At 38.8% G+C, this 18,493-nt stretch overlaps 1 protein-coding gene across 2 annotated transcripts; it reads right to left on the bottom strand.

The window, feature by feature from the left end:
• Positions 1–5,588: 5,588 nt before the first annotated feature.
• LOC146330836 (uncharacterized) lies at positions 5,589–17,163 on the bottom strand. Of its 2 annotated transcripts, none has more exons than XM_084714368.1 (3): positions 17,093–17,163; positions 12,295–12,379; positions 5,589–6,471 (listed from the first exon to the last, which is right to left on the bottom strand). In XM_084714368.1, exons 2-3 carry the CDS (start codon positions 12,310–12,312, stop codon positions 5,596–5,598), a joined length of 894 nt encoding a protein of 297 aa, XP_084570494.1. In that variant the 5' UTR covers positions 12,313–12,379; positions 17,093–17,163; the 3' UTR covers positions 5,589–5,595. The 2 variants fall into 2 exon arrangements, with proteins under 2 accessions (XP_084570494.1, XP_084570492.1); XM_084714366.1 differs by lacking the exon at positions 17,093–17,163 and adding an exon at positions 15,244–15,362.
• Positions 17,164–18,493: the final 1,330 nt, after the last annotated feature.

Below are 18,493 nucleotides of genomic sequence, written 5' to 3'. Positions count from 1 at the left end.
TGACTTGGGGCAGGAGACCAACACTGATGCCTGTCCCTCTCTGTCCTTACTCAGCCTTGTCACAAATGAAACATCCTCGCTTCAAACTGAAGTCAAAAAGTCCAGTTATGATGAACACAGTCAAAACCTGGGGGGGGGGATTGTGAAGTTCCTGCAAAGGAATGGTCCTTGCAACCCATTACGCAAAACAAAGTCTTTCCCCTGGATTGGATGAGAATATATTTAAGTGCTGGCATGATCATGGTATCAGGATTGTTAGTCATTTGTTTATGGCTGAAAAAAATTTAGCATTTGAACAAATCAAAGCCAAATATGGCATACTATCTAAACATTTTGTCAACGTTCTTGAAGTTAGTCATGGCATTAATTAATCTTAATCTTAACTAAACTCAGCCAATACTTTTTATCCTGCCATTTACATACATTTCATTTGGAACTGCCCAAGTCTCACAGGAACTATCTCAATCTTTGGTATGAAAATATGAATAAATTCTGGTTTAGCTCTATTAAATCTCTCAGATGAAGCGCTCTCTTGGAGAAGTGTTCTTCTATGAGCAAGGAGATGTATTTTATTTCAGTGGATCAAGCCCAGAACTGTGACTGTTAACCTGTGGTACAGAGAAATCTTTAGTTTTGCCAACAGAGCTTAAGATCAGTTTTGAAGAGAAACGAGAGGGCTTTTGATAAGTTGTGGGTGTATTCTCTAAACTACCTCCCAGCAGACCTAGTGTCTTAGCCTTGCTCCCCTCTATCCATGTGACATATCTAAGCTCTGAGATCACTATGAAATATCCATTTAATGTTCCATGTAGTGATGCTACATGTACATCTGTTTACCTGGCAGTTGTTTTTTTTCCTTTCATCCCATATGGTCTATGACTTGCTTACATCTGTCCCAGCTGTCATGGGAGTTGTGTTCTGTCTGTTTTTAAAAAAATAATAAAATATTGTGCAAAAAATGTCATCACTTCACCTCATTTTATACTATTGGATATTTGTGTGTGATATTGTCATAATTTTAAAATTAATGTACATTTTCATTTCGCAGACACTTTTATCCAATGCGACGTACATCTGAGAGCTGATACAGCGCAAGCAAGGATCGACTCATGAAAGAACAACATGAGTAAGTGCCCTGGAGCTAAATTCAAGTCTGATAGTACAGAGGTGTCTGCAGGCAGGGCAAGAGTTTTTTTTTCGTCCTTGAGTCATGGCCAAAAATGTGTTTAGTGAAGTCACCCTGTCTTTGTCCTTTGACCACCCCCGATCTAATCAGTTCATCCTTCATGAGAGCGGGACGGACATGAGGTTCTGGATACCAAAAAAAAGGAAACTGTATTCCATTAGTTACAGATTTTAAAAAAATGGGAAAATGGGGATTATTAGCAGGATTAAAAATTCAAAATAAGGAATATACCACCATGCACAGTGCACACACTGTGGTCAGTTCATTATAAAAATGCTCCACTGGGTGGAAGGGTGAGCTTTCTTTGTCTCTAAATCAATCAATAAATTGCACACAACGAAGGAAGGAACAGTTGCAACTAATAAAACTAACAACAAACATAAAACACTTCGAGTAACAATAATCCATCATTTATTGACTATGAGATTATCTGCATCTATTTTGATAATCAATGGTTTGTATTTTAAAAAAATCTATATTTTCAGATTAGAGCTTTTTTTAATGTAAATAGAATAACAAAAAGTTGTGGACAAAACAAGATGCTGATGATCATTAGTTGCAGCCCTAAAAAAATAGATTAGGCTAAACAATTTCACCCTATTTCACACTGAGGTAGTCTCACATAGCCAGACAGACTCTCTCCACAGGGCTCAGCACTGCAGTAAGGTCTGGACCCACACAAACACATTTGTGCTATAGGAGAATAAACACCCTGCTTTGTTTGCAGTTCTTTAAACTAATCACAAACATCTTGGGCGGAGTTAAGGCCCGGATGCAACAACGATGCTGCTGCAAAATAGTGTTGAGGGGGAACTTGTTTTGGTGAAACATTTGCATGTTGGGAGGTGACCTTACATAGTGTCCCCGGTGCTAATTTGCCATTTTCAGCATGTAGGTTGCAGCTCAGAGTTTTTTTTTTTGTTTGTTTGTTTGTTTCCAGGGACTTTGAAAAGACAGACACAGATCCCAAGTGAAGCAAACGACTGATGGCAGGACTTGTAACTGCAATGCACATCTGGTGAGTCGGATTAATACTAAGGTAATACAAAAGTAATGGAAAGAGAGTACTGAGATATTTAGCTGATGACTTTTTTTTAACAAGCAGTTAGCAGAATACATTTTTTAAGTAACCCCCTCCTCAGCCCTGCTCATTTGTGTTAAGTGTGAAGAAATTCCCTCAATATCTTTAAGACATCATGTTCACAAGAATGGGATGTCTTGAAAACATAATGCTATAAAAAGAAAAAGACATAAAAAATGTATTATTGTGTCATACTTATCCACTCTAGGGGATAGTATTATGAGATACCGCATTCACAAGACTGGGGGGATTTGAAAACATAATGCCTCTGGCCTAGAGGCATGTTTTTCAGGGTTTTACCAAAAATTCTGAGAAAATTCCAGAGGTGCTCTGCAAACAGTCAAGAATGTTGGGGGGCGGGCTGATCTGTCCAATAGTATTCGACATTAGCTCTGGACAAAATGCAGCTCTGTTGACACATGCATGCACCTAACTGTATGTTCCTGTGGTAGGGAATAATCTATTTGAACTTTACTAGTGATCACTTGCAAAATAGCCAGCTGCCCTGTTAATTTATGGTCATTTTCTCTGCAATGGACAAACCCATAAACAAACCGTCTCCCCCAGCTGCTCAGCCAAGATTTAATGGCACTTGCACATCGAGCAGGTTAGTAATGAGCATCAAATCAACTTACTTACATTTGTTTGGTTGTTGCAATGTGGGATGTCTTTCAAAACTACCAAATCAAATTCCATCATGACACTCAAGAAAAAACTGTCAACCAGAAATATGAAAACCACATATGCCACAAACTATCTACCTTTACTTACTACTTACCTACTTTCCCCACTCCCAAAGATGACCAGTGATATAGTCATCATTTGTGGTACATTACAAAAGTTGGTTAATGCTAATTACTATTCTTTGTTTTCAAAATGGAACACTTTTACGTCAAAAAAGTAAATCAGTCAGTTCTCCATACACTACGAAAAGATTACAATATGGGTTAAAGATCTGATTTGAGAAACAAATCTGACTTGCCTGCAGTCCGAACAAAGACTAAGGGCATTTTCACACCTGTAGTTCAGTTCATTTGGTCCAGATAAAAAAAAAAATTGTTGCATTTCAGTCTTGGTGCAGTTTGTGTTCACACTGACTTTTTACAAATGAACCAAAAGGAGGAAACATAAAGTTTTACAGACTGACAGGTAACTTGTTGATTGGACAGTTTTGATGATTGCTATCCCGCCTCATCAGTGGGTCATAACGACCCATGAGGGAAAATAAAATTCCGGTGACTGACACAAGTTTATGTTGCACTTCAGATTAAGCTCACAAAGAAATAACCAATTATAAGCATTATTAAGAAAATCGTAGCATGTTATGAATAATGACTGGCAGATAGAAACAGGATGAAAAGGAAGCATCTTGTACCCTATAGGACACTGCGCTGACCTTCTGTGGCCCACGTTTGCTTAATGTCCACGCAGACACAGCACATTGTAGTGCTGTGTCTGACAGCCTGACTGTATATCTTTATAGAGTTTACACAAGTTTTGGGAGAAGAAAAGAATAAGAAGGAAGCAACAGGATTTTTGTTTTCCACCGTTCAGAGTGGGAGATAGAGAGAGGGGGGCAGTGCCCTTCACCCGACTTTTTCATGTGAGACATACAGTTGTAACTGTGGAATCGCTGTCACACACTTTTTAATCTGAGCGAGCACACAGAGTAGGATACAAACACAGCAGTTTGAACAGCTCGAGGCCTTTAACTGAGGGAAAATATCTGCACTGAAGAACTTAACTGTTACAACACTTCATAAATATAGGCTACACATTTATCAAATATACGATCACCTCCTGAACAGATTAATGATCAGTAGATTGATTTATTAGCGGTTTAGCTTTTGAAATTGAGCTAAAATCACATATTCTATCATAAAATCCTGTGGCTGGTTTGTTTGCTTTCACATCACAAAAAACTGTGTTTTTGAGTTCGTTTGGACCCATCTTTGTGGGCAAACTCCGGTGTCCAGTTCTTTGGTCTGCACCAGGGTTCAATTGAGAGCTTTCACACCAGCCTAAACGAACCACACTAAATGGGCAAACGGATCACGGTCTGCTTTAACCAGACCAAACAAGGCAGGTGTGAACATGCCTTAAGAGTCGACATTCATGCTAGTGGGCCTGTGAGTCTGTACTCACAGGGCACTCCTCTGTCTAGGCTTACCAGTGGACCTGTGGAAGACTAGACAGACAAACTATGCAGGCTATTGCCTGCAGATACAGACTAGACCTGTGTTAAAGTTAAATGTCATTTAATAGTTCTAACAAGTCATTTTCAAGTAAAATAACTGTACAGAATATGTTCTCTTTTACAACTTTATTCTCACAGTACAACTTTTTCTTATAATATTTTAATAACTCTAAACTGACATGCTAGTACTTTTGAAAACTCCACTTAAAAGCTCAGACGCACTGAAAACAATAACTGACACATGTCAGTGGATGCCTCTATGGCTCACTACAGACATGAGACCTGGAAAGCTAATGGCACAGCTAGCTCAAAGTTCAGTTCACAGAGATTATAATGTACTAGTTCACATACATTTCTTCTGTTACTAGTGTATTTGTATTTATAGCTATGAAGGAAATGTTTGCAATTGCTCTCCCCTACCTCCCCTATCTTAAAATACTGAGTTACTATCTCAAAATGATGAGACTTTTTCAACTTCTTTCAGATGATGAGGTCAGCACCATTATCTCTCCCAGGAGTGAAAAAGCTTATATTCATTAATTGCCAACTGATTTCTTCAGTTCAACATTCACCAAAACTTGGGGGATGTTCAGCGAACGCTGCTCTTCTATGACATTCGTGCACATCACTGGTTCAGCAGCCAAGATAACTTGGTTATTCATAAAAAATTAAAACAGTCTGAGAACATTTTACACAACAGCAGACACTAGACGGTTCACTGCTGAGGAGCTGAGACAGACTGCAGACTGTAGTCTGCTTGTATAAGCTGTACTGTGACATCAAGATTCATGATCAAAGAAAGTTTTTATATCATGTTGACATATTTGTCCATATTCACACGCTCCTCCCTCTCTCTCTCTCTCTACTGCCTTTTTCTCCCTTTCTCTTAATTATTTCTGATTAATTAGCAGTGGGGTCATCAAGTACGTTTACAAGCACTGACGCACCTCAAAAAGCTTTTTGTGAGCATCTGGCCATTAAAAACAATAGGTGTACATCAAAACACATGCATCAGAAGCTTTCAGTGTGTCTGGGCCTTTATTATTCATATTATAGATTCAAATCTATATTTTTTTATATTTTTTGTAACAGTAGCTCAATACGATTACACTTACACTAAAAATCTTTCTCTTACACACAGTCTGAGCTCTCTCCAACTACTTCAACACACCGATGTTTCTTCAAGGACAGAGACCATGCAAAGAATCTCTTACATTTAGGACACCAGTATGGTTTCTCTCCAGTATGGATACGCAGATGCTGGTTGTAACTCCCTGGCTGACTGAAGCCCTTCCCACATTGGTCACACCAGTATGGTCTCTCACCAGTGTGGACCCGTAAGTGTCGGATGTAGCTTCCTAGCCGACTGAAACCTTTCCCACATTGATCACACCAGTTTGACTTCTCTCCTGTATGAACATGCTGGTGCTGGTTGTAATTGCTCAAGCGACTGAAACTCTTCCCGCACTGTTCACAGTGATATGGCTTCTCTCCAGTGTGGATACGTAGATGTTGATTGTAAGTACTAAACTGAGTGAATCTCTTCCCACAATAGTCACAGCAATAAGGTTTCTCTCCAGTGTGGGTACGTGCATGATTCTTGTATGTGCTTAAACAACGGAAACTTTTCCCACATTGGTCACAGTTGTGAGGTTTCTCTCCAGTGTGGACACGCAGGTGTACTGTGAAATTACCCCACTGCCTGAAACTCTTTCCACACCGGTCACACTGGTACGGTCCAGTGTGGTCATTCAGGTGTTTTCTGAATGAAATCTGGTTGCTGAAATTCCTCCCACACTGGTCACAGCAGTATGGGGTTTCTTCAGTGTGGGTATGCAGCTTGTATGCATTGAGTTGGCTGAAACTGCTACCACATTGTCCACAGTGGTACAGTTTCTCTGCATTATGGGAGAGTTCATGTCTTCTGAGAGCACAGATCTGACTGAACGACTTCCCACACTTCTGACACTGGTGAGGTCTGCTCCTGTCAGTGTCTGTCTGTTTCAACTGAGAAAAGCAGAGACAGAGAATTAAAGGTCAGAATGGAGGACTTGATCAAATACTGTTAGCAATACTGTATTACTTCATGTGACAGTGTCACCTCTTAAAACAACATCCTGTAAATTCTCAGATAAATATATTATTTACCTCAGTTGCAGAGAGAGCCAGGCCTTTGACTGATACAGGCTTTTGAAGACAGAGCTTCCTTTTTTAATTATCTCAAATGGATCATGTGCATTTTTTGTGAACATTTCTGAATGTATGCTCCCATCTCAGGGGTGCAAGACCTTGAAAACCCTATATAAAACCTACTGAGTGCTGGCTCCTCACTCCAGAGAGGACAACCTTGTGCATTCATTGTGATGAAGCAGCTGTAGAAACAGAAATACACTTCTTAACAGAGTGTGAATGTGAGGTTTTTTTTTTCCAAAATGTGACTTCTTTTTGAGTGAATGTGCAGTGTTGGCTGCCACATACATCATTTCCTGCCACAAGAAAAGACAGATCAGATTTAGCCTATAGAAATTCATAAATATAAATTATACTGTATACAAACTATGCAACAACTATCATCATTTGTTTGCTTGTTTGTTCCTGTTATTACATTAGCGGTTGTCTTTGCCCTGTAGGGATACAACCATTGTGTAGTATAGAGTACATGTAGTTGTACTTGATTTAATTGAATAATAACTCAATGCTTGTTTTACTTATATAATAAAACTACTACTACCACCACTTCTGCATTGGCAACTCGTGTGAAATGTGAAAATGCCAAAATGGGTCGTAAAGTATACTTGGGTCATCTCTGAAATAAAGTGTGCAGGAAACACTGTAACTTCAGGCTGCTCACAGAGAGGCCTGCTGTTATGGGCTTGGGAGAGTGAGAGACAGAGAGAACCACGTCTAGAAGGGAACCCTAGACCCGAGAGATCATTTTAACAGATACAGTACAACAAGTACAAATTGTGCAAATTTTGCAAATGAATGGTTACTGCAGCCAAGAGAGGAGCAACACATCTTATTGTGGTGGACCGCCCAGGGAAGAGTTGTGGGTAAAGTATAAATCCACTGTTCTCTGCTTTGGGCTTTAAATTGGAATTCTGTCTGAGATGCCAAATGTTGCAGCAAACTGCTTGTTGAATCTCTGGTGTATTTGATCCCTGATCCCTCATTCACTCTTTGTATGCAAAGCTGGTGGCTCCACCTGCACTAGGGCTGGGACGATCACCGATTAAATCATATATTGGCGATTGGAAGGTTGCCAGGCGATTTGCTGTTTATCAAGGCGATTTTGAAAAAAAAAAAAACGGCGCTCTACTGTGCATTAAGACATGTTTCTGGAGGAAAAACATGACTGTTAGAGAAGCCCCGTTTACAAACAGACCTACAATCCACATTCTCTCTTCTCTCCTCTCCTCTCCTCTCAGCACAGGGTACACTGTCAGCCCTGTGACAGCGACAGGGCGCATCTCTTTGATTCGAACTGACACAGCCCGTTTGCTCATGCTTCGGGGTCGTTCAACAGAGTAGGCTAATTGCAAGTAAATATTGTTTTAATGTGTAACTACTGAAATGTTCACACAAGGGCTTTCATAAATTCCTACAGTGTTGCGGCACTGCCGCCTTTGCAGGTTAAAAGTTAATGACAGCGACTTGAAGTGAGGAGGAGCAACACGTCCCCGGCTTGTCAGCGCAGCGGTGTCGCTCACTTTTGCATGTGATGCAAAACATTAAAAATAACGTCATTCAGTGTTTCCCCTACCATTCTGTTGGCGGGGCGGGCCGCCACCCCCCCTGAAGAAAGGTGAAAATTTAGGCGCCCCCCACTTTGCGCACGATATGATGCTAAATCAAAAAGTGCGAAAAGTGACAACCGCGCCAAAGAGCATCCCATTGCATGACAAATTTCAGTCACCATGTCAAAGAGGAAGGCCAGTGATCCCAAACAGGGATCAATTACATCCTTCTTTAAAAAAACACCTGCTGCATCAACCTCGGTGACGGAGAACGACGGTGAGAGGGCAGAGCAAGGTGTGGAGAGGGCGGGTGGGACAGCAGCTGAAAAACACCGCACATCTGGATGGGACCCAGATTGGGCTGCTGACCCCAAGTACAAGGCTTGGCTGTACAAGACGGATTTAGGTGAATTTCTAATAATAACGTTAGAGTTACATTAGTATGCCGCTAGATGAAAAATGTCTCCTATCGTCCTCCTATTGGCGTGTGTGCTTTTGACTCTGATGTGCGCGCTTGTTGTCTGTTTCTCTGTACACTGTCGGGTGCTATTTACATTTTACACTTTTCATTCAAATAAACTAGCTGCCACAGATGTTTATTTTCATGTATGAGACATACATTTATCTTCCGAAATGAAGCTATCCAGCCCGTGTTTAATCTACAAAAAGCTGCAGGTACAGTAATCGGCTCTTGTTCTTCTACCGGTATGACGGTGAAGTTTTGACCGCAGGTCACCTCAGCAGACCCGGGCTAGGCTGCTCCGCCGCTCCGCTACAGGTGCGGCTGGTCTGGACTTCTCCCACCATGTCAGAACAAATGTGCAAACAAGCGTTATTTGGATAAACTCGCGGCACAATGGGGAACTAAACGGCTACTTTCTCACACGAAAAAGCTTTAAAACCTGATTTTCCTGGCGCTATAGCGGAATTTAAAACACAGTTACGGCGGTTTTAAGTTAGCTATAGCGAGGGGAGGTTCGCTTCCTGTTTATAAAATAAAAGCGCAAATTCTATCCTTATGGTTTTCTTTATAGTAAAAGACAACGGGTGTTTTATTTTTGTGAAAATGACCAGAGGTGCGTTACGGCTGGCTTGGGTAGCGCCGATTTAAAAAGCAAAACTTTAAACAGCTGTTATGTAGGAGCTTGTATGATCCTTGCAAGATAGCAAGTCAGCTGGCCTTGTGTTGATGGCAAAACCACAAGGCAATAAATACCCCCCCCCCCCCCCCCCCCCCGGTAGCGCCCCTGCCCCTTTGCCAATTTAATCGTGTATTGGCAATCCAGAGCAATGACAATCTACAATTTGAAATTTAGAGGCAATCGCACAGCCCTAACCTGCACACACACAAATGTTCTGTCAACACAATGCACACATCTGTTCAATATATAAATCATAGATTTGAATCATCAGGCAGACACCTTTTTTCCTTTGTCAGTGTGCATTACACAAACAGGATAAAACAGATAGAAGCTCACATGCACAGGGAGGATGTTTCAGTGAGGAATTGAAGGCGATGATAAACTAATTTTTTTAATTAAAAAACAGAAAGTGAAACAAGTGGCTGGTAAATAAGTTTAGATCTTGTTTTTTTTTTAGCTATGTCATTGGATGCAGAGCAATACAACAGCAAGTCAGGCTGTCAACTTTACAGAGTCTCTAAATCACCACAAAGGTAACTGTGATGTAGGCAGAGAAGAATAATAGAAACAAAGTGCAGGTGATGTGCTGTCAGACACTAAACCAGAACACACCAGCAGAGTGTGCTGGGCAAGTAACATTTGCTTGTTTGGTTATGCTTGTTTTTGCCACTGACAGGCTAAGATTGTTATGCTTAGTGTCTGACAACATTATGGAAAGAATCACAGCAGTGAGAGACTTTATATATATACACAACATGAGAGAAGATTCTTTTTGTTTAAGCAGAAACATCTGACTCCTTATTATCATCACCAGCTTCATTAAAACTCAACAGAAATGACATGAAACAGGAGCGTGCTGGGCAGGTGATGTCTGGACAGCTGGAGAGAGAATCTCCACAGGTCCACTGATTTCATAACTCAACTATAGGAGGACGCACACTCTTACTTTCTCTGACTGAATGACACACCGACTGTGTGAAAATCTCATGTTTTCACATCACAGAAGACAACGAAGGGCATTACACTGGTAAAACATACACATGTATGTTGATGGAAAAAAAGAACTAATCATTGAGTATTGGTAATATACAGCTAAATCTGATTCACCTGAAAAAAATATTAGTTGGGGACAGCTCCACTAGGTATACAAATTTTCTTCATATATTCTCATATGTTCTAAATGTTTTCAAAATGTTTTTTTCAGTTTCCCATTTTCATATTTGGTGGGAAACAGGAAATGTTTTGGATGTGCATTACCAGGATTAAAGTCTAGCTGAAATGTCTGATTTGAGAGATTCTATCAAAACATTTGAATTCTTTAGCAAAATGCTCTATAAAAGTCAAAGAATGGTTTTGCAGCTTTTTTGATGAACTTCCCCAGAAAACACAAATGAACAAAGAGTCAAAACTGTTCTTTGTATTTGTTGTACTGATGTCAGTCAGATTTGGTTCAGACAGAGCTATGGAATAATAAATCATCCAGCTTTGTTCACTATATCTTAGCCTTTCTTACCTGAAAACATTTTATATAATCTATGTTGGAAATCAACTTTTTAACCTAAGGATTTTTTTTTTTAAACCAGCAACTACATTAATCACAATTTTGAAAAATATGTAATTGTGGTTACTTTGACTGATATTGCAATTGTAACATAATTTGTGATATGAGAGGTAATGACCATTTTTATATCATTATTTACTTTATTAACATGTCAAAATTATGTGGTGATGTTTGTGCGGATCTGTACCAAACAAAGTCAGTAGAATATGATGTGTAGACCAGGACATATCTGCAGCATGACTGTATTTAATTTAAAATGGGATCCTGCATTTTTAAAGGCAGAGTAGGCCATATGTGTACCTGATTTTTAATTTTAAAAAAATCAAGTAATACATATTTTTCCATAAAAAGTACTAATTTAATATTAATTCCCTTAAGGTTATCTATTTAGAATTTTCTCTCCGTCACGCCACACACAGTCCAGCAGCATTGCACTGTAGTCTGCAGATCTATTTTAAGTCACAACTCAGTTTTTTAACATCAGAACTCAAAAAGGAGCATTTCTCACAGCATTTCTGTTATAGTTAGCAGAAAATTAAAACACAAAATAACTCTCCAAAGATTAGTAAAGTAAAAATAAATAAAACAAGTAAAGCTTGAATTTGCATTGAGACTTGACATTAACTTGCAGACACTGTGATCCATTTTGGTCTGAAAAGTAGAAGCATTTAGTGAGTTGTAGTCAAGTCTTTTAGGTAAATGTGCAATGTTCGTACTGCACAGTGCAAAGTGCCACATTTCACCGGCATTTAAAATACAATTTGGCAATCATAGACTACGACTAACAGCCTCAAATGGCTCTTAATAAACACAGTAATTTTTGGGCAGTGTTAAACTATCAGTGAATAAGCTGTGTTCAATTTTAACTGCTTTCTGAGTGTTTTCTTAGTCTTAGACAAGTCGACTAGTCTGAATTAAATTTTGCAGAGAGGTCAATATAGTTAATTGGATATCACTGTAATTAAGTTCCTCACCTGCATTTAGTGGGTGATAAATTTCCAACCCTGTATTAAATTGATTCTTTCTTAGGACCAGGACGACATTATAGCAGGTACCACTGGAACACAAAGTTTACCTCTCCCCTTCACTGAGAGAAAAGAACATTTTCATGCTGTGTGACATACATCATGTGTATGTATACTTATTTAAGCATCAGACTGACTGCAGTATGTTGCTGATAGCTTGGTGTCAGATAAAACACCACTGTAGTATAATAATAATAAAATATTGAGCCAAGAACCTCTGTGACCACCACAGACTGAAGCCTGACACAACTGTGAGTGAGACATCACTCCATTCAAATTTTGAGTGACCTGAAAAGGTGCTGCAGCAGGTGGTGCCTATGCTTTAATCTATGGTTGTATGGTATGTCATGTCTGCTTCATCTCACCTCTTTTGAAGAACTCATTTCACCGCCTTACTGGTGAGAGTCAAAGTCCTCTGAAGGCTTTTCTTCCCATCAGCATGTTTCAGCTCTGAAATCATCAAATAAAGACAGACTGGTCAGAGCAGGAAGACCTCCTAAAACAGCAATAATACTGCAGCTAGAAGCGACTGTAGAGGGGTTGTGACAATACAACCCCTTTTTAAACAAAAAAGGTCGGTTTCACGCACAAGGCTTAAAGGGTCAGTTCACCCCAAAATCAAAAATCCATATATTCCTTTGGCCTGTGGTGTCATTTATCCATATAGATTTTTTGGTGTGAGTTGCAAAGTTTTGAAGATATAAGCTATAGAGTTGTGTGCCTTCTCTCCAGTATAATGGGAGTAAATGGCACTTGGCTTGTGGTGCTCAAAGCACCAAAAGCACATTTTAAAGGGAAAGGGAAAATTCAAAACTAGTGTCGCTTTCAAAAAAAAAAAAAAAAAAAAAAAAATCATGACTCAGTTACTCAAGATAATCCACAGATTGTGCTGTGAGCAGTTTCATGTAAGAACTACTTTCTTTCTAATAGAAGAGAAATGAGTTCTGGTAGATTCTACTGCACATAATTGAAAAAATCAGTTTCCCATTTTGCTTAAAAAGTTGAGAGCAAACAAAGAAATTGGAGGAAAAGGGGACAAAAGGACCCAGTGCAGTATTATAATTCAGTATTGATCTGCATCATTAGTTCAAATGACAGGGAGTCTATTGGGAAAAAAACAGCAATTATTTTCTATTCAAATATTTATGTCTAAAATTAATTACACATTAGCAATGATGGGTGAGCTACATGAGACCAACTGAGTATAATTTTTCAATCATGATTTTAATGATTTTTTAAGTCAATACCAAGGTGTTGAAAATAACATTAGCTTTGTGTCATTCAAATGGTAGTTAATGATTGGCTCCTCAATGAACTGAGAGAAAGTCCAGCTGAATATTGTACCAGACTTTGTTCAGTAAACCTTTCAGACTGCCTGGGCTTTGTGCTGCAGAATATTTTAAGATGCACACATGCCTTCAGGTGAAATCAGGGGGTGGTGTGTTTGTTTGTCTTTTCCGGCCCTTCTGATCTCTTTCACAACACCTCTGACAACATTATTAGCTGATGTGAATCCTGAGTCTTGCATTAAATTCCATGAACGGCTAACTGGAGGCTCGTTGACACAACAATTTAAATCTGCCTGAAGCCCCAGGTAGCTGCTGATGCTGTACAGCTGCCCTTCATTTGTCCAGATAGATCCATAGAACTGTCTCAGAACTGTATTCAGTCAAGTCAGTGTGTAGATTTTTGAGAGAAGCCAAATCTGAAAGCAGTTCAAAGCCCATGGTGGTGTTGTTTTTCTGCATTTTATTTTTGCTCTTCTCTCATTTATCAAGTTCAGCTGATGTCTCATGAGCAAACCTGGAGGTGAGCATTAAAGTAAGCAGGCTTCTTTTCATGCCCTTCATCCTCTTCTGACAAAGTAATGGTTATAGAATGCCTGTAAAACAGAGTGATGCCTGTTGTTAAAAGTCCCAGTGCTGCTGTCCCCTCTATCCATGTTTGATCCAATTACTTGGTCGAAACTCACTTGTATAATGTCTAACATTGTCAATCCAATAATTCATGCTGTCACCGTAGGCAACAGCAGACATAGTGTCGAAAAGGGAACCCCAGAGACATGAAAGATCCAGTGATCATTTTAAAACAAAACCATGAGAAATTTTTTCCAGGATTTTTGCAAATCTTCCCAGCTACACATGACCAGCTAACACTGAAAGTGACACCTACTATGATGTGCCTCCACAGCATTGGTGGTGCTGCTACATGGCAGAACACACAAAGCGGTTGCTGAATTCATCTATGAAGATTACTTTCAAATCAGGGTTTAGTTACAACCAGGAATGTAAAAAAGTATTCAGATTCTTTATTTAAAGAAGAGCACTAATATCACAATGTAAAAATACTTCACTACAAGTTAAAGTCCTGCATTCAAAACCTTACTGAAGTAAAAGTAGGACAGTATTATCAGATAAATGAACTTAATGTGATACTGGGTGATGTGTAACTGCAGACTACAGGTCTGTCAACACTGCTGGTAGGACAGCAAAGAATAAAATGTATTATAAATACTAAATCTCCTCGGAAATCATTAAAATGATTCCACCTTTTCACTCTAAACACAAACAGATGTTACATAAACCTGACATCAATAATTTCATGAGTCACAAACAACAATTGTTTCCAAGCCATGTTCAGCACTCTTTAGCATCATCTGTTGTCTTGTTTGTATTTGCAATGTGCTTCTTTATTTTGTTATTTTGTGTGTATTTGCTACAGATGTGTTAAATGTCAAACTGCTGACAATTGTCTTGTCTGTCTCACTTTACTACTGAGGCCACGACTTGCTTAGCTAACATTAGCTAGTCAACCACAGCTAGTTTATGGGCACTTCACTCACCAGCAAAATATAATGGTAATCTATTGAATGGCTGGAAATATTTGAGTTAATTTTGCACCCTAATGACATAATAATAATAGCATAATTAATTATTTTAGGTGATCAGCTGCTAAGATCACAGATGACTCAGAACATTAACTCTTGGGCAACAAAAGCTGTGACAACTGATCTCAGTGGACCATTTAGACATCAATCACTCTCACACACACACAGATGCGCAGAAAGAGAACACAAAAGCCATTAACCTTGGACTAGACTCAGAGTGTACAAAACATTTACAATGGAATCTGAAGTATTTCATTTTAATTTCATATATAAAGCACTTCTCCAGTGTAATTATTATTCAATAAATTCCCCACAACTTAAAAAGGATTTAACACATTAACACATCCAACAGACTGCTAAAATGACACTGTGTGCTACTTTGGCCAGTGCAGCCAGACTATGGTAAACTGCCATGACAGAGCCGTACCTGCTGAGTCAGGTCCTGACTACAACCCACAGCATTCTTGATGGTGGTGGAGGAAGCCAAATTTGACAGAGGAGAAACTTGTTTTGTCAGATATATCTGCTGAAAGAAAACATGTCAAGGTAAATATGATGTCAAAGTGTCAATAAGTAAGCAACCAGATAAAGTGTCCACAGGTCCCTTATTGTGCTCACACTGTTCATCATTTTCTTTATCAATGAGAAAACTTATCATCAGTCTCTTATATAGATTTTATCTTTTGCCCTTACATCAAAAGGAGAAAGTCCACAGAGTTCCAATACGTCTCAGGCTGAAATTGGTTTAATAAAACTTGGCCAAGGAGAATGAAAATACACACTTTCTCCTTATGTTCCCCTCAATTCTGTTTCAGTTTTGGTCTTCCAGGATACTCTTTAAACATTCGCAGATAAGGTCATCATGAATCTATGCACAAATAAGGTCAGGCCCAACATATCTACAGCAAATAGACTTAGCCAATTGGCCTGCAAATCCAAACAAAGGAATTATGAATACACAAAGTCTGAGACCATAGCTCAGCACCTTTTGCTCCCATTAGCTCAGGGTTAGTGTTATCCAAACCAGATTACAGTTACGTCTGCTCCGTTCAGAGAGACAAGACAGCAGCTGTATCAAATCAGAACTGATATTCCACTGATCAACTTCAGTTGTTCCAAATTCTGATAGGATCATGACTGTTTCAGAGTGATCGGTGGCGTCTATGGCTCCAAGCTATTAAATGTGTCGACTGGTGACGCGATAAAAACTGCTTGTATTTGCAGCGGTGCATAGACTGCTTGTAAAATATGCGGTGCATTTTTATTTATTAATTTATTTATAAAGTACAACATATACAACAATATAAGGCAGACTGTACAACCGAACACTGGTAATGGAGAGAAAAGAAAAAAGTGAGCCTTCTAAAAACAGATAACAGACATATGAAACAAAACATTTCCAACAAAGAAAGAAAGAAAAAGACAAAGAAAAATAAAGAAACAACAATCCAATAAAATAAAACAGCACAAAAAAACAAAACAGCACAAAAGGAAATATCAAAAAGTTACTTCAAACAGTTTCAAATCATCAATAATATTAATAATTTTCTTTTACTTTCTCTTTCATAAGCTTCAGTGACTTGTAGTACAAAGCTAGCTCCTTCTCATAAACTGCTAGCAAAGGTTGTGTTTTGGTGCATCTGAATTTATGGACAAAACATTTCTCCAGGATCAGGCCCACTGACGAGCTTTGTGGTCCGCCGTACTTCCGTTGCCAAAATACGCGCGAAAATTTCTCACCGTTTACAAACTGTAAAAGGGTCTCTATCATCGGTCTCACTGGCCCAGGTGTGATCACAGAGCCTAATAAGGACTAAATTTCAAATTGTAGATATACTTAGCAGTGAATTATGATTTTAAAACCAGTTAAGTAGATAACAAAACATAATGTAATGTAATGCATGAGTGAGACTGCAGACTTGAAAACTCATAATACAAGAACCCCCGAAAATAATTTAATTATAGTCACGTGGGTAGTTCGTTACTTCCATCCCTGCTAATTAATTATGTTCGGCTATAGTCTTCACATTTAAGCGTCGTTAGAGTGAACACACTAATAAACTCAATACCAATTATAACCATGCATCTCAGCATCAAACAAACAATAACCGGGCTCAGGTAACACTCGTGCAGCATCCCAGAGCACAACACAGCCAGCTAGCAAGCTAACAAACGTTAGCAGCGAGGAACATGAGTCCTGTTACACTGATTTAAAGCCCGACTAGGAACAGTCAAGCTCTTACAGACACACCAAGAGAGCAGAGTGGAACACAGACCTTTAACTACTCCTTCACGTTCACTGTTATGCAGCTTTACACACCGCCCCCTCCTCTTCCCTTTTCTTCCTGTTCCTCTTCTTCTTCTACGACGCTTATTGGTGGTCTGGCAAATCAGCGTATAAGCGCATTACCGCCCCCTAACGGACTGAAGTGAGGATCAGAAGATTGGCAGGGGGAAAAAAGAAAATCTGTCAATCATAAATTCTATTCATAATTCCCGTAAGTCTTTAGTAATTAATTAGAATATTGCATACTTTAGTTAATGCTTGATTTGCCTTCCAAATTCCCTTTCCAAAGCTTGGGTAGGGCTCAAAACTCAGATCTGTTGAATTAAGTTTCCTTGAAAGTTTAGGTTTTCTCAACTTTTCATTTTTACAGTGTTTCATCAGTCATTTTAATTTAGCTGTACATGTAACACCAACTTGATTTAAACTCTGATCATTTCCAACTTTTATGTTTATCAACTCAAAAACTGTCTTTAAGCATTGCTAACTTATTGGGTTCATACACAGATAACCTGTCACTGACTCTTTCGCAAAATTTAATGTGGACATCTGGAGCTATAAATAAAATACCTATTTTAGCTGAATTCTTTAAGGCACCTGTAAAAGGTTTAACAGCTGCAGTGGTTATATTTTATGTAAGGATGTTTTTTAAAATAATAAAATAATAGTATAATAATAATATAATAATAATAATATAGTATAATAATAGTAAAATAAACCCATTATCTTTGTTCTTTTTGCAATGTGAGATCAATATGAGTCCAGGAATTACCCAAGTCTGTGTTACTGACAGTGGTACTGTTGGACTGATGTTTATTGCAGTTCTTTCTTGCTTTCTGTTGAATTGTCCATCCAAATCCCCAATTTTTGCTAGTAATGCTGATGTTGAGGCTGTTCTAGTGGCGCCTGCGCCTCAAAACCTCACATTGAATATTTTCTCACTTTTCCAAAGGTGTGTTTACTGTAGATCCAAATATTATACACCTATGATCTAATACTGATCTTATTAAGTGGCTTTCAGTGTGGCCTTATATTCACTTCCAGTAATGCCTCTCATAACACTAATTTTCTTCTTCCTCTAAATTTCCAGAAGACACTGAAAACCAGAAGATTTCCCTGGGGAAAAGATTGCTGTTTATTGTGTATTCTTATATAAAGCCCAGCTGAGTGGAGAAATTTTAGAAATAGCTTGAAAATCTTTTCAGATACAAAATACCTAAAAACGTTGAAACGTTGAAAAATGTCTGAGATGGTGCACCTGAATAATGGATCTGCCCCTCAGGTTCTAGGTTCAAGATTTGAGCCACAAGGTGGCGCACTGCTTGCTGTACATTTATGGGCGATGGGGGACTTCAAGATTTTGAAACCCTAAAAGAAAAAATTGGACTGGAAA

Source organism: Lutjanus erythropterus, chromosome 3, assembly GCF_056507025.1.
Source record: "Lutjanus erythropterus isolate fLutEry1 chromosome 3, fLutEry1.hap2, whole genome shotgun sequence".
In the NCBI taxonomy this organism is placed as follows: Eukaryota; Metazoa; Chordata; class Actinopteri; order Lutjaniformes; family Lutjanidae; genus Lutjanus; species Lutjanus erythropterus.
The sequence above is the reverse complement of the archived record's forward strand: the minus strand, read 5'-3'. Positions and strand labels throughout refer to the sequence as shown.